The sequence below is a fragment of the Miniopterus natalensis genome, chromosome 1, assembly GCF_054644295.1.
Source record: "Miniopterus natalensis isolate mMinNat1 chromosome 1, mMinNat1.hap1, whole genome shotgun sequence".
Classification (NCBI taxonomy): Eukaryota; Metazoa; Chordata; class Mammalia; order Chiroptera; family Miniopteridae; genus Miniopterus; species Miniopterus natalensis.
This window is the reverse complement of record NC_142081.1, coordinates 56,613,747-56,630,581: the sequence shown is the minus strand read 5'-3', so window position 1 is coordinate 56,630,581 and position 16,835 is coordinate 56,613,747. Positions and strand designations below refer to the sequence as shown.

Here is a 16,835-nt window from a genome sequence, read left to right as displayed (position 1 = left end):
TGTGTAATCTGTAACCTACCAGCCACCGAGGAATTCCAGCTTTTGAGCATTAGCTTCCCATTCTCCTGGATAATGCCATTCATCAATAAAATAGCCAGTATTTCTCCACTGCAATTCTAGCGCTGGGTGGACAAATTCTTTCTGTTCTGAAACACATGTAATTCTTTAAAAAGATGACTTCCCTTATTCTACACCAATGGCTACCTACTGCCAAATTTTTGTTTCCCTTTTAGAAAATTCTAGGTTGACTCTTGTAGTCAGAAAAATTCCCTCTCTCCTCACCTCAACCCTCTAATCAGTCTGCCATCTCCACCAAAACTGTCCCTTGAAATTAATGATCTCCATAGTCACAACCAGCCATCACCTATCATTCCTCACTCCCTTATTAAAGTACTTCTTTTCAAGTTTGGTAACACCACTGCCCTAGTTTTCTACCTATTTCACTGATAACTCCTCAGTCAGCCTTTCTTAGAATAATTGCTTCCTATCTAAATAACATCTATATGCTGGTAACTTCCACTTTTGTGTCTTTATCCCTGACCATTTCCTTCAACTTCAGACTGCTGTTTAACGACCTACTTGCTATGTAAATTTGATTAACCCTTCACAAACCCATTTTCCCCATTTCACTATGGAGTACCCACCATTCACTCCACCTGGGAGTCATCCTTGACTTTTTAAAAAATATATCTATTGATTTCAGAGGGAGGAAGGGAGAAATAAAAACACCAATGATAAGAGAGTCATCATTGATCAGCTGCCTCCTGTACCCCCCCAACCAGGTATTAAGCCTGCAACCCAGGCATGGGCCCTGACTGAGAATTGAACTGCAATCTCCTGGATCCTAGGTCAGTGCTTAACCACTGAGCCACACCAGGCTGGACTCATCCTTGACTCTTAACTACCGCACTTATCTAGCCCATCAGCAATGTCTGTCAACTCTTACCTACTTTCAAGATTTATTCCAAATCTCTTCGTTTCTCTGTCACCACTGCTCTTAAGTTCTTGCCCGAGCTGTTGGAAAAAAACTCTGAACATTTTCCTACGCTTTCTATAGTTCCCTAACAATTTCGCAGTCAGAGTGATCTTCTAAAAATGAAATATCACGTTACTTTCCTGTTTAAAATTCTAACTTCGTCGCAGTTGAAATTCCAAATTTTTAAAGATCATGGCTTAGAGATCTATATACCCTACCTACCTCTCTCCAACCTCATCACCCTCCCCACTTATCTGTACTTCAGCCACACTCTCTTTTCCTGAAACACACCAAGTTCATTCTCACTTTGGGGGCTTTGTGCTCAGTAGTGCCTCTACATGAAATGTGTTTCATTTCTGCTTAAATATAACCCCCATTAACAGACTTCCTGGATCATTCTACTCTAATTACTCATTACCCAGTTTCGTTTTCACCGTGGTGGTATTTATCACCACATGATGTTCGTTCTGCATTAGTTCCTGTCCAAACAGAATGTAAGTGTCAGAAGAAGAGCAAGGCCTTTTCCTTGCTCACCACTGTTACCCTGACACCTAAAATGGTGCGTGGTTCATAAAAGGCACTCCAGTGTTTGCTGAACCTGAGGAATGCATAACCTTGTTTGTAAAGTTAAACCAAACATTTCATATCCCAGGAGAGAGATTTATATTCAACTCTCTTAGCTCAGCCAGGGTTACTTTCTCTTTATAAAAAAAATAGCAACATTGAAGCAATTTCCAAGGTCATACTTTTGTTAGACATAACACAGCCTTATCCCTTATATTAATGACATTCTTAGAGCATTCATACATAAGCAAATGGCTTTTATTACAACTCCTAACTTACAAGTTTCAACACATCGTTATATTATCTCTTTACTTATACCTTATTATGCCATCCCTTTTTAGGCCATCATTCAGGTTTTTGAAGACAGCATAAAATGTTTTGGGCGGGGTCCTCCAATATGTCTTATCAAGGCATTAGAAATGTCTTAAGACTCTTGGATCCCTGCAGATAGAGCCCATACAGCTAGTGTGCGATGATTACTTTTCCCACATGTACATATTCCAGAACAATGAGATCAGCAGACCCAGGCAAGCCTACAAAGAGAACAGATGTTAACTACAAACAATTCCACTTTCTAAAGTATTAGTGTGATTTAATAGCTGACTCTTTCCAGCAGATTGTAAATTCTGAGGAAAGATATGACCTCCATGTTGTTTGTGTTTATATTTTGGAATAGTTGTCCCTCAAATATTTCTTGAGTGAACAGCTGTTTCTCAAGTCTTGTCCTCAAATAGCAATGATAAATGACCAAAGCACCTGAGAATCAATTAAATGGTTTGTCTGAAGAAACAGGCCATAGGGCCCTAACTTGAGGACCCTATTATTATTACTTTTTAATCTTCACCCCAGGATATTCTTTCCATTGCTTTTCAGAGAGTAGAAGGGTAGGAGAAGGAGGGAGGGAGGCTGGGAGGGGGGGAGAGAGAGAGAGAGAGAAGGGAAGGGGAGGAGAGGGAGAGGGGGAAGGGAGGGAGGGAGGGAAGGAGGAAAAAGAAAAAGAAAAGAGAAAGCAATGAGAGATGTGAGAGACACACATCGATTGGTTGCCTCCCACACCAGGCCCGGGATCAAGCCTTGGCTTGTTTCTGCCGTAACTTACTTCATCGTAGCCTCTAGCTGCTGTACCAGGTGTTTGTCCACGTGGCGACAGAACAGGGGAAGAAGGTTGCTGGGGAAGGTTAGGGGTTCTGCCAGAGAGGCTGTAGGCATCTGAGCTATCTCCCAGGCGATCAGAATCACTATGTCTGTCCTGGAGGGCAGAGAGGAGGAAATAAGTCCAAGTATTTGTATTTATGCAGGAATTTACTTTGACTCAAGGCCAAAATCCTTATCTTTTATCACCACTGTCACCCTCTCTGCGTGTAAGCGAGAACATTTGTACACTTGACATAGGCCAGGGCACTGCTTAGTGCTTTACACATCCTCTCTCTTAATCTTTAGAACTCTAAGGGTTAGTACTATCATCCCTAAATCCCTAGTCTATAAATGAGGAAAGAGGCTAAGAGAAGGTAAGTAACATGCCCAAAAGTTATAGTGCTAATAAGTGATGGAGGCAAAATTCAAACCCAGATCTGTTTCACTCTAAAGTTTGTCCCCTTTATTACTATATTACACTGCCTCCCATGGAAAATAACACTCTAGGGACAATGGGGGGGGGGGGGGGCGCGGGCAGAGCAGCTACAACTCTGCTAATTTTCCCTTTGACCAGCTTCTTCCCTGATGCTTGAATACACCACCCAGGAAATATCTGGCCCAGCCTACACATCCCAGAGGTACTGAAATACATACAGGCCATTATGATCTTACCAAGCTGTATGGTCACTGTTGGATTCCTCCAGGGACGGATCCAGGGATACCAGCTGTGCCCCATGACTCAGCAGAGCATAGAGCAAAGATATTCCAAACTGCAAGTGATAAAATTATCCAGAGAAAAATGGATTCACCCTCGGCGTTCAGTGCTTCCCTGGCTCTGTCTTCCCAACTACAGGGCAAGTTTACATATACAAATGGAGTCCAACACCCATAAAACTGTTAGATTTTACACTGACTGCCCAAAGAACTCTCAGACCTTTCCAAGGGAATCACTGCTCTGAATTTTCCTAAAGATCCTTCTAGGGAGCTGACAAAATGCGCACTCATGAGTTCTGTCTCCAGGATTCAGAGTCTGTAGATCAGGAATGGACCCAGGAATCTGATGAAGGTAGTCTGTAGACCCCACTTTAAGAAGCACTGCTTTAGGCAAAGATCTTCGGAGATGAGTTCATAAGACAATCCACTGGTATATTAGAAGATATCAGAACTTCATTATCTAGACTTTCATCTTCTAAAATGTTCTATTTTGTATTTATTATGTACCTAATATTAGTATAGTGTTACATATAAATGACATATAAACACACATGGATGATGTGGTTCAGAATTTTTTTTAATTAAAAGGGAAACAAAAAAAACTTTGGTGACCTCTGCTCTAGAGGTCCACACCAGCACCAGAGAGCTTGTTAGAAAAGCAGATGCATTGACCCCACCCGGCTCTACTAAATGAGCTCTGGCAGTGGGCCCAAGGAACTGGTGTTCGGTAAGCTCTCCAGGTGATCCTAATGCTCACTAGAAGTTGATAAGCACTGCAGAGGATAAGCTGGAGAGATGAAGAGATTGTGGAGATGAGACCATTTATTCCTTGCCAGTGATACCACCTGGAGACCATCTATGGAAAGACAAAAGCCTCCCAGATATGTTACCTGATTCTGAAGCACCACAGTGACTGGCCGCTCTGAGGAGCCAGGTGGAAGCACCATTAGTCCCTGAAGTCCTTGGAGAAGTTCATGGAAGGTCAAGTGACTAATATATTTGCCCAGAGGCTTGAACAACATTTGTAGGACCTGCAAGAAGGTCAGCGAGTGCATCTCTCAGACTCCACTACAACTTCACTTCCTCCTACCTTGCCTTCCATCCTTCTTCTTGCTGACTTGCCTTTATCACCTACTTGGTCAGGTTATTTACCAGACCTACCACCACTTATGTCTCTCCATCCCCAACACTGGTCCTTCAACACCTACTTGTTCTGGGATGCCGTCCCTAAGAAAAGTATAGACATAGGGCTCAATACTTGTCAGGGAACCCTTATTTTCTTACCTTCCACAGCACACTCACACCTGTGCAACCAAGGCCTGTGTGTTTTGTTTAGTTCATTACACTCAAAGATGATCAGCTGTTCCTATAGTTTATTCTGTAACTCCCTCACCTGAGGGTGGCAGGGTTGACACCCCTCACTACCCAGCACCTTCTCTGGCATCTCTGGGGGTGGGGACTGGAGGAAGAGAAAAGATCCCCAACTCATCCACGAAACAATCCTCTTCTCCACTTAATACCACGGTACCTGGTCAGCTGCGTCCCTCTTGACCAGGAGTGGCAGGTGGTGGGTGATAGCCAGAAGAAGGCTAACAGCCAGATCCCGGGGCAGGAAGGGGAGCAGCCGGGCCACTAGGGCTTTCCCCTTCCTCACAGAGAGCACCTGCAGGAAGCCATCTGCTGCCTCCCTACGAGTGAGGGAGAATCTTTTCAGGGCTGTACGTATTGGAGAGAGCTACATGCCAGAAAGGAGAAGCTCAAGCAAAGCCAAGGTCTTTGCTAATCTTCCCCTTCCTGGGTGGAGCTGTGACCCTCCCACACTCACTCCAGATTATTCTGCTCCTGGGTCTTTAAGGCCTGGAAGAGCTTCTCAACCTGATTTCTCTGCTGCTCAGAGTAGAAGGGATATGCAGGCCGATTGTTCTGGCCCTCCTCTATCTGTAGTAACTGAAGAAACATCTGGGAATTCAAGGGTGGGAAAAGAGGAAGAAAAGGACAATTTGAGCACTATCTCATTTTTGAGGATAAGTTAGGAACTCATCTCTAAGGAGCTGATCTCACCTTCTCAATCCAGGACAACACCTGAAGCCTCTGACTGCTTGCAGCTCCTGTCTCCTGGAAGAAAGGGGCCCCAGCCATCAGTCACGCCTCCACAGCAGCAGCCCAGGCCTCGGGTGAGATAGAAATTGGGCTGGAAAGGCTAACACAAAGCCTGATCACGCTTCTTCCACTTCTTCCTTACTCTTAGGTCACAGTCTGAACTCAAGCATGAGGATGCTTAAGATCTTTCTCCAAAACAGGGAGGAGGGAAAAGGTTCTGGGAAGATAACACTCCTACCAGCTCTGGAGTTCCATGGGGTACAGCATCAATAGCTCTGCGAGGGCTAAAACACGTCGACATGGCTACCTGGCCCAGGGAACCCTCGATTCGAACCACTGCACGAAAGGAGTCAGGTCAGGCATAGTTCCCTCCCCTTTCCACCCTCTGTCCACCCAGGTGGTCAGCCCAACCCAGCAGGTCAACCCTGGTCCTACCTGACTCGTAAGCCTCTACCTTCTGAATGTAAGGCGTTACCAGCTTGAGGGACCCAGCTTTGCTCCTTCGCCCCAGCAGCTCTTCATCTGCCTCCTCCTTCTCTAGTTTCTGATAATATTTCTGAGAGTCCATGAAATGTAAAATGTATACTCACCTTCTGAACTTAGAATTAAGGTTCTCAAGTGCAACTTCTCAGCACACCCTTTCCAGAAGTGTTCCTGGCACTTTAGGCCCTATTGGCAATCATTCTAAAATATCTTAAACACCCTGGGCCTCATGCTACCTGTCCGGGGATCCCCATATGAAGGAGTTCAAGAGCTAGGTACCACTACCAGTCTGATAGAAGGGCAGAGAGAAAAGTGTAGAGCCTGAAAGGGAACCTGTCCCAGCATCTGCAACTTTCCTGCAGTCCTTGTACCCAAGTTATACACTGCACATCACATATCTGCCACCTCCCCGTTTTGATTTTGTGATTCTACCTGTGCTTTCTAATGTCACAGTTACCTGGTGGCATGAAGACCATCAGTAGCTCAAAGTGCAGAGATAGCACTGTTATCAACTAACCTCTAGGCCAGTTCTATACTTCTGAGGATGTGGTCAGCAGCTCTAATATTACCTTAAAGAAATCTGTAAAATCCTAAGCTAAAATAAAATCATCGACTGCGAGCCAAACAAGGATTTGAATAAAGCTCCTTCATTTAGGAGCAGTACCAAAAAGGCCAGAGTATAAAACAATTTCGCTTTCAGTGATCCTGACAGAAAGGAGAGTTTTGAAGCAGGGTGGAAAAAAGGAAAAAACTAAATAGGAAGGAGATTAAGGTGGGAACCTCAGTAGAGGGCTGATGGAGGTTGAGGAGAAAGTGAAACAAAGCTTTGACAACCCCAAAACCCATAAACAAAGATTTGTCCCATAAATAAAGGGGCGATAGGAAGGAAATGAGTCAAAATGTCTGCGATCATTTGTTCAATTCAACAAATCAAATCCCACTATTTCTTAGATCCCTGTGTTTTTTATCTAAACAGGTAAAGGTAAGTAGATGAATGTTTCTAACAAGGCATTTCTAAAGACTCACAAAAGTGTACAAAGGTGGAAAAGCCCATATTTTCAGGCTGAATAGGGGAAATTCTTGGCAAAGGATGGAGACAAAAACCTCTGAGTATGTTTGGGGAATTGAAAATAACCCCATTTAGCTGAAGTGTGGGAGAATAGAGGAATGAATAGGGCTGGAATGTCAGCTTTAGAAATGTGGCCCCTGCCCTGGTTGGTTTGGCTCGATAGTTAGAGTGCCAGGCCTCAGACTGAAGGGCCCTGCGTTTGATTCCAGAAGGGCATGTACCTGGGTTGCAGGTTCCATCCCTGCCCCCAGTGGGGGCAACCAATCGATGTTTCTTTCTCCATCTCTCTCTCTCTCTCTCTCTTCCCCTTCCACTCTCTCTGAAAAAATATCCTTGGGTGAGAATTAAAAAGGGCAGGGCAGGGCAGGGCAGGGCAGAAATATGGCCCCTATGAGCTGAAGAGAGGATCTGACTGAGAGGGCCCATGGAGTCCAGGCCCTTTTGACCCCAGGGTCAAAGGCTGGGAAGAGCATGTGGGGCTCACCTGGTAGTAATAGTCATCCAGACAGGGCTTCTCACTCTGCAGCTGAACCATCTGCACTTTTATCACCCAGTCCTTCTCTTTTCGGGTCATGAGGTTAGCATAGGGGTCTGGCTGCTGAGACCAGGGCTTCTTGGCTGGGGGCCTTTAAGCCAGGAGGAGTATCCCTTTAGACACACCCATCCCTGCCACAGAGAACTTCCCAAGGTGAGGTGAGCAGGGAGTGGAGCTGTCTGGGAAGGACAGCAGGAGAGAGTGCAGAGGTGGGCAGCACTGTAGGAGTCCTAATTGTGCAGGGGCTTTGGGGAAATACCCAGCATGCACATGAGCTGCCCTCAACCCCGCTCCTGGTCTAGGTTTTACCTTGGTGTTCGACTGTGCTGCTGCAGCTGCAGGATCCGTTGGTGCTGAGGGTGGAGCTGGGTCAGACGACTGGGAAGGCTTAGGAAGAAACTTGGGCTGGCTGAACGCAAGGTCTCAGGTCCCTACCCCCTCTACTCATTTAACTTAACCTCAGCTGGACATCTAAGGGAACTCTTTTTACTTATTTATTTTTTATTATATCTTTGTTGATTTCAGAGAAAGGAAGGGAGAGGGAGAGAAAGAAATAGAAACATCAATGGGAGAGTCGTCATCGATCTGCAGCCTCCTGCACACCCCCTACTGGGGATCATGCCTGCAACCCAGGCATGTGCCCTGACTGGGAATTGAACTGCAATCTCCTGGATCCTAGGTCAATGCTCAACCACTGAGCCACTCCCAGCCAGGCTAAGAGAACTCTGTTTATGTGCCTTCCCAAAGTCAGCCACATGAAACAGTGTAATCCTAGCTCAACAGGGCTCACATTCCCCTCTAAGATATAATTTTCTGCAACTTGGCTGCAGGAAGTCTTAACACAGTAGAAAACACTTAGCCTGGTTGTCGGGAGTTGAGTCAATCTCAGTTCCTCAAGTAAATTCTTTTAGTCTCCCTGGGCCTCCATTTCCTCATTTGTGAGGTAGAATGGGTTGGACTCTACCTCAGATGTTCCTTATTAAGTTTCTATAAGTGTTTTTCTGTGGTAGCTGGTAGAGTGGCCCCACCCTCCTCAGCCACTACCTCCTGAGGCCTCCAGAGAAGAGCTCAGACTGTTGTGGATGCTGGGGTGCCTGGCACCCTGAACCAGTACCTGAACCTAGGGGACCATGAGGTTGGTGGGCTGCAGAAGACAGATGGGTCTGGTGGGAGCAGTCGAGGTCCAAAGTGCCGCACTGGAGAGCTGGTGCTGGGAAGGGGAGGCCGGAAAGGAACTGGCGACAAGTAGTCCAGGGTCTAAGAAGAATTAAGAGGCCTGGGAGAAGGACATCTCCACCAACAGAATGCTGCTCTTGCTGCTACGTGCCTTTCCTGCCTCTACATTCTCACCTGCCTTCTCCCTCAAGAACATTTTGCTGTCTTTGGGGAACTTCAAGCCAGCTGTGAGGTCACCAGACTGTGGGTCCTGTCCTTGTTTCCAACAGGGTTTGTCACCTCCTAGGGAGCAGTCTCCAGTCCCTGACAGTGTGGGGGCATGTGCTTTTCCTACTGTCCAGTGAGCCAACGCCTCTTCCTCTTCTGTCTGTGATAGTCTCTCGAGCTCTCGTGGCTTCAGCCACTGGGGCAATGCTTAGCTGTCTCTTTTCTGACTCACCTGAAGCCCTCCTCAGAACTGCTGTTTCCTTCTCTTCTCCCTGCAGTATTTCCTGCATTTCCTCCATCCCTTACCATGTCCTCATTATGCAGTTAATTGAAGGACAAATGCTCTTTCTAGCCCTAAGCTCAGTGCTGCTTACCTGCTGAAATGCAGGGAAGTGGAAGCAGGGATCTAGTTTGTCCTTTCTCAAATGAATGGCCAGTTGTCCCAGTACCACCTCTGCCATTCACCAAGATTCCCTACATGACTGATATCTCCCACCTCCCATACCTACACCTCACTTTGGGTGCTTCATTTCCAGAGCAAGGTCAAGAGCAGACTGAACATAATGGAAATAAGGGACACTCAGCATGCTCCTTATCAGCACCCAGTCACTTTCTCACACTATAGAGACTAGAATGACTCACCTGCCATAGAAAGTGCAAGGAGGCAGGTGATATCCCCAGCAGGCTGGAGGCCTTGATTCCAGGAGAGCTGGGAAGACCTCTCTGGAATGGGAGGGAAGAAAACCCAGACTCAAATGAGCCTCTGTGGTGTCTTCTAAATTCAGCTGAGTTCATGGGGTGTGGGGCAGCAAGGGCCAACCATTTCCAGTCCCCAGGACAGTGGCAGCCTAGCCCTCCCTCATAATCAAAGTCAACTGGCCCAGGGTCCCTCTCCTTCGCTGAGGGGAAGCAAGACTGGTATCTCAAGGAGTAGGTTAAAGTCACTTCATTCTACATGGGAATCCTTGTCTCTCTCCATTGGTGTGGGAATCCAAGGGAATGAATATAAGGAATGGGACACAGGGGCCAGGGTCGAAGATGACTCATCTTCAGCACCAGGAGCAAGGCCAGCACCTATGCGTGATGCACAACCCTGATAGGACCTAGTTTATATATATATTGATTTTTAGAGAGAGAGGAAATGGGGGAGAGAGAGAGAAAGAAACATTGATGGGAGAGAATCATCACTCAGCTGCCTGCCTCCTTGCACGACCCCTACCCGGGATCGAGCCCAAAACCAGGGCATGTGCCCTGACCAGGAATCGAACTGGCTACCTTTCAGTGTACAGGATGACACCCAACCAACTGAGCCACACCGGCCAGGGCTAGGACCTGGTTTTTAAGGTGAAGACAGCATCTGAAACTAAGTGGGTGACAGGAGGAAAGAGGGAAGAAAGAAGAGCATCCCTACTCAGGTTCAACCCTGAAATAGTGTTAACCAGAACCATCTTAGAAAGGGGTGGGGAAGAGGAGAGGATGTTTAGCCACAATCTGTGAGCCACAGACAATTCAGGACGACTGTCCCTCCAGCCTCTCCTGCCATGGTACCTGGGTGTTATGGACAGCACTGATGACAGCTGGATCCCCAAGATCTTCCTCCTCTTCACCTGCTTCCTCCTCCAGGTCCCGGGCTAGATCAGGATCCAGATCCTCTTCTCCCTCCTCACTTTCTTCCTCCTCTGGTTGGGAGGCAGACACCAGCTCCTCCTCAGGGGCCAAGGGGCCACAGGATTTGCCTGGGTCTTGGTTTGAGTGGGGGCCTGAAGAAGTAGATGGGGGGGGGCTCAGGTGTGAGGAGTCTAGTCTAGGGAGGCTGCTTCTCAGTAGTACTTCTGCTCTTGGGCTGTCTCCAGCACCACCTTCAGACAATGCCTCCTATTTTAAGAGTTAAACTCATCGCCACCTGGTGATGCTTGATACCCCAGGGGATCCCTACCTGTCCTCCACTAGAGAAAACAGAACCTGGCAGGTGCCAGACTCCTTCACTTTCTACACCCCCTCTTCAGTTGCCTCATTAGGTACCATCACAGGCTTCTCCACCTGCTCTCCTCCACCTAACAGCCCTTTTTATGCCTCTTAAATCAACCAAGTTCCAGCTGCCTCGACTCAAGGCAATTTAACCCTATTGTGTGCCAGATACTTTACATGTATATGTTCAATTAACTCCCACAACAATCATCCAAGCCTGTTATGATTTCACTATGAAAGTGAGAAAAAGGGGGCCCAGAAAAGTGATTTCAATCACCCAGCTTGATAAATCTAGCAAAGAGAAAAGTTTGGAATCATTCCCAACGATTCTGGACAAGCAAGTGCACGTCCATCCACTGAACCAAACAGCAAGTCTCCGCACCCCCGGGCTTTTTATCCAGCTACTATGGCTCATTTAGTGATACCTTCAAGACATTTCATCTTTGCAGGCCTACGGATTTCCTCCCCAGCTGTTTCCATGGGCGAGAGAGCACTGTCAGCCTCTGGTAGGTAAACCTGGGACACGGAAGAAACCCAGAGGCATCCTCCTCCTCAGTAAAAATGGCATGGCACCCTAAAGCATGGTCATCCCCCAGCAAGGTTGGCAGGGGAGTACTGGCCCAGGATCTCAAGGAGCAGGACTGCCCCCAACCCCCCCCTCTGACCTCAACAGCCCAGCTCTAGACAGCTGTCTTGGAAGGGACAGAAGGGAGGGACAGGGCTACCAGTTGGAGAAGCCCTCCCACACAGGGAGGGGCCCTCACAGCTGCCTTGTGGCTGAGACCCACCCCCTGACTGTTGCTGTCCTTTCAGCTTACTTTAGCCATGGCAGCCTGGGCCCTTGCCCGCTTGCTGCCCTTGGCTTTAAGAGTCCCAGCCCCTCCCCTACTCTCCCGTTAAAGGGCCAGCATCCCCCAACCACTGCATCTTGATCTAAATATGAGAACATAATCTTATGATTAAAAAAGCCACACTCTGGGAAGGGCAAGAGAAATAAACTGCATTTTTAACCATTCAAGGTTTGAGTAGAGTTTATTGGGGTCAATATTTGGGAGCAGATATTTAAGAGAATCCTTGTTTTCCACACCCTTCATAGTAATTTTGTGAGGTTATATCCCTTCAATCCCTAGTTTTGCTCCATCAAAATTGAATAGGAAAATTGGTGGATCCTGGGGAGATTACCTAGCAACCAAGTTCTCAGTGCTTCAGGACACTTGTGGATCCCTGTGGTCCACCTGATGATGCTTGAAGTCCCTCACCTCGTCCTCGTGAACTTAAGTCTGCTACCCAGCTCTAACTGATGAGGGGCCCCTGTGAATTTAGAAGCCAGATCTTCAAGGTAAAAACACTTTTACATGAGTTACACAGACGATCTTGCATCTTCTTGGCTGCTCTAATGGAAAACTCGTTCAGAAACTGAGGAGTAAAAGGAAAATAAAATAAAAACAAGTGTATTAATACTACAGGTAGGCATAACCTAAGACCCACCTGAGCCTCATCTCACCCCCGAGTGATCTGGGTTCTGTGCCCACATCCTGTGTTCGGCTAAACCCCTCATGACTTTGCAGGACTTCTGAATGACAGTAAAAACAAAGCCAATTTCTCTACGTCGAAAAGGCCAGCTAGGGCTCAACATCCTGGTGATAGGACTATGATTCTTGATGCCTTTAAATAAAAATATTTGTTTGAAAAGTTTTGCTGTAGGTCAGAACTATATGAATGAGGGGAAATTTTAAGTCGCTTGAAAGTTACCGAAAACCTTTTCAGATATCTGACTTGGGTTCAGGCCTTTTTGGTAATGTTACTCAGCTGTTTCTCATGAGCTTCCTAGGAGTTCACTTTGGTATTATTAACAGAAGGGCCAAATGGTGAATTTTGGTGCTCCAGAAGGGAGTTATTAGGCTGTTACTGCAACCACGTCTGAGGGAGAGCCACTTGCTGCATGCAGGTTTGCGTTCTGAAGGGACTTCTTGTATTAACTGGTACCAAACAGGTGAAATGGGGCTTAGTCTTCAAGATTACAGCTTTGCCTTGGCTGTTTTGAAATTTCACTTGAGACCTAGTGGCTTTTGTGGAAGTCCCCTTCCTTTGCCTGAAGTGTTACGTGTCTACTAGTCCCTTCGATTTTCTAACCTCCTGCTATAGATTAACTGTGCTAAATTTAAGCCGAGCCTGTGCTGGGCTTGGGGTACAGCAATGACTAAGCAGGTGCCACCCAGGGCCTCTAAGAGCTTCCAGAAGAATAAGAAAAGTACAGAGAGGTGAACAGGATTGTTGGATCAAAGATAAAGAAGCATTTAAATTTGTTGACTAAAACACCAAAGGCCTGTCCTACTTGTATGGGGAGATTTTTAACACATAGTTTCAGTTTCTTTAATGACTGCAGATCTATTCCAGCTTTCAGCTTCTTCTTGGGGTTGTGTTGTTAAATTACATAATCTTCTAGAAATAATGTCCATTTCTTATAAGTTCAAAGTTATTGGCATAAGGTTGTTCACAGTATAAGAGTACTTTTAAAATCGATGCTTAAAATCTGTACTTTGTCCCCCCTTTTTATTCCTAACACTATTTATGTATTATCCCCTCTTTTTTCTTCTTTCTAGATTGTCTATTTTATTAGTCTTTAAAAAAACAACAACATACATAACTCAGGGATTCTGCAGGAAGTAGATAGTTCACTCAAATTGGATAATTTGAGTAGAATTTAATAAAGGGATATTTATAAAGGTGTAGAAAAATATAGCGCCATTATAAGGGATAGTACAGTACCCTGGGATTGGTAATAGTTGCTGGTTACCACTTTCGGGCAAGGACCAGAGGATGGAGCCATTACCAAAACCTGGGGACAGAGAAAGCTGCTTGGTAGGCAGATAATTTCAACACCTATGCCATATGGGCTCCAGTGGGGCAGCCCTCTCCTAAATTATATCCCCTTTCTCTGAGATCTGTATCTGCTCTCTTCTTGCCTCTTGAGGCCTAGTCGTGGCAAAGGCTCCCCACTCTTGCTGGCTCCAGGGGTGATTCGCTATCCTTTATGAATTTCCTATAATCCTGCTCCCTCTTTGGCAAAAATGCCAATCACAAAACTCTCCTCGGTTACTCCACTCGAATGTGCTATTTGTTTCCTATCAGGATCCTGACTGACACCATCTCCATCACTGTCCTTTTCTTTGTCCTGTTCAGCAACCTCTCCATCCCTCAATCATCAACGGCTCTAAAACATAATCATTGTCTTCAAGTCCACAGCATGACTCCCATCTCTCTATTCTCAGCAGTCACCTCGCCTCTTACATTATGCAGAAAACAGAGGCCATGTGGGCTGATCTACTTCAGTTTATAGTTGGAAGAAGTCTATAGGCGTGCAGGCACAGGCCTCCCACCTCACTGTTCCAGGGCTACCTCTTCTAGTCCAACCTCTTTTTCTGGATCCTATGCCCTCCAGCCACTTCAGTCATGCTTCTGTCCTCTGTGTCTTCGGTCTCTCTGTTTTTCCTCCTTTCTTCTTCTTATAGCATAGCATAGAAATATCAGGATGTGTGGGTTTTTTAAAAATATATCTATATCCATTTCAGAGTGAGGAAGGGAGAGGGAGAGAGAGAGAAATATCAATGATGATGCCCCCCACTGGGGATGGAGCCTGCAATCGTACATGTGCCCTGACCGGGAATCGAACCGAGATCTCCTGGATCCTAGGTCAACATTCAACTACTGAGCCACACCCCATGTGTTCATTTGTACAAACAAAATCCCTTTCTTGTTTTTGTTTCTTATTTTAACTGCCCCTTATCTCTCTTCTACCCAACAAATGGAACTTCCCCATTTCCTCAGCTCACATCATTTCCTCAACTCCCTGGCTTTTGACTCCGTGTTAATGGGGGCACCAGGGGACAGACTGACATCATCTCACAAGCCCCTCAATCCTTTGTGTGGACAACTGATAATTTTTCAACCTTAAGTTAATACTCTGTAAACACACCATCACAATAAATCCCCTACTCTCACTTCTTTTGCCCAGGTGCCACCACTGAACACTTCTTGGACTAAAAAAAAACCCAAACACCTGAAACTACCATTACCCATCATTCCTCAGGAACTATTCTCAATTTACCAGTAATTTTGTAACTGTAAGTGCAAAAGACATGTTTCAGTCTTTACCTTAGTTGGAGTGTCCACAGCCCTTGACACTGGTGATCTCTGTTTCTTTTCTCCCACAGCTTCCTGACAGGTCAGTCTCCTGGTTCTCCCTGTACTTCTTGGGTCATCTTTCTTTGGCCCCTTTCCTGCTCTCCTCAACCTCTTGTCATCCTTCAAATATCCTGTTCCTCATGCCTCTTCTCTTGCCTGTCTACATGGAATATTCTTTATCCAAGGTCCCCTGAAATTGGTGTATATGTTTGTGTGATTTTTAACGTGTATTTTTCTGGAGAGACAGAACTTTCATCACATTCTCAAAGGAATCAAGAATCCCCCAAAAGGTTAAATCTTCTGCAACTTGTTATTCCTGGGCAATCTCTCCCACTTATGCTTACCTACCACCTACATGCTGATGGCTTCCAAGTCCTTTTATCAGATCTGACTTCCCAACTGAAAGCACCTCAGTGGTTTTCATCTCCTGTTCTTGACAGAAGGCATAAGGCCCTTTAAAATCTAACCCTCATGGCCTCTCCAGCCTCCTGTCTTCAAGTTCCCTGCCTTCTAGCTTGGGCTTCAGAAATGGTGAACTGCTTTGAGCTGTGTGGGGAGAGTGGGATTCTGGTGGAGCCCTCTCTCTGCCCTGGGGATCTCTTCACCGTTGGTCTGGGAATTTTATTCAATTGTTGATTAAAGCTGCTTCCTGATCCAGTTCTTTCTGTCTTTCTTTTGAATGATATTAAACATGTATCTTAGCAGATAATATGCTATTCATTTTGTCACCCAAGCAAAATGAGTTTGCAAAGGAAGCATTATTTTAATTGGAAGGTGGTTTCAGATGCTTTATTAAATTGCCTTACTCTAATAGCCTAAACCTTCAAATGGTGGGGGAGGGGGGTAAACTCAGCTCAGGCTTTACCTTCTCCAGGAAGCCTTCTCGGACACCCTCCTGCCTTCTAGGCTCCATGAGGCACCCTTCTCATGTGTACTCACTGGTCCTTACACCTTTTTCTCATTATACTTGCCACATTGAGTTGCAATCCTGTTTCTGTATTTGTCACCCCCACTTGAGAACAAAGAAGTGTCTTCTTCATCTTTGTGCCTCCAGCAGTTAACACCATATCTGCAATGGAGTACATACTCAGTGAATACTAATTGAGCTGAACTGAAATGAAAAACAATAATCTTTCTCCTCAGAGACTTCTTCAGATACGGTTTCTTGTCTGCCACCTGGCTGTGTCCTACTCCAGCGCACTCTCCACATTGCTCTCAATAAATGTCATTCTAAGAAAATAAACCTCATGATACCTAAGTCAGAAATTATAAAAGAAAAGACATATAGATTTGATCAAAAGAGGAGAACTTCTATACTGAAGACATATTTATGCCAAAGTAAATTCTTATGGAGCAAAGATTTAAACATTAAAAAAATTAAACTTAAAAAAGACTCAAAGAAAATAAATGTGGGCTTACAATTAAAAATTAAAAGGTACTTTAAACACTGTGGTTACTACTGGGAAGAGGATTTGATGGAAATTAGTATTTTATAGTTCTGTATTGCTGGATATTTTTTTATAGCAAGTTTGTATGATTTTTCCCAATGAAAACAAATAGGTAATTGATAGATCTTGGCAATTACATGCAAGGCAGAGAATTCCTACCTACCAGATATTTTAACTCTCTCACCTTTAGTCTTCCCATGTACTCTCCCTCAAATAAAGATAATGGTACTTACCTTATATGGATCTTGTGACATTTTTCCTCCTCTGTATGGTGTC

The 16,835-nt window shown here is 45.5% G+C and overlaps 1 protein-coding gene across 1 annotated transcript; it reads right to left on the bottom strand.

The window, feature by feature from the left end:
* Positions 1 to 959: 959 nt before the first annotated feature.
* On the bottom strand, positions 960 to 16,024 carry PATL2 (PAT1 homolog 2). Its single transcript, XM_087814455.1, has 15 exons — positions 15,977 to 16,024; positions 10,507 to 10,833; positions 9,601 to 9,681; positions 8,690 to 8,832; positions 7,885 to 7,953; positions 7,525 to 7,666; positions 5,924 to 6,044; positions 5,727 to 5,824; positions 5,450 to 5,503; positions 5,214 to 5,347; positions 4,917 to 5,076; positions 4,279 to 4,419; positions 3,347 to 3,444; positions 2,640 to 2,789; positions 960 to 1,014 (listed from the first exon to the last, which is right to left on the bottom strand). Exons 1-15 carry the CDS (start codon positions 16,022 to 16,024, stop codon positions 960 to 962), a joined length of 1,821 nt encoding a protein of 606 aa, XP_087670581.1.
* Positions 16,025 to 16,835: the final 811 nt, after the last annotated feature.

Excerpts from the sequence above, each read along its gene's own strand:
- PATL2 (XM_087814455.1), bottom strand. The coding sequence starts at position 16,024 with ATGGAGCCTAGAAGGCAGGAGGGTGTCCGAGAAGGCTTCCTGGAGAAG. Across the intron at positions 5,504-5,726 it reads CCCATGGAACTCCAGAGCTG|GAGACAGGAGCTGCAAGCAG; the intron begins GTAGGAGTGTTA and ends CCTTTCTTCCAG. Across the intron at positions 5,348-5,449 it reads TGTTGTCCTGGATTGAGAAG|ATGTTTCTTCAGTTACTACA; the intron begins GTGAGATCAGCT and ends TTGAATTCCCAG.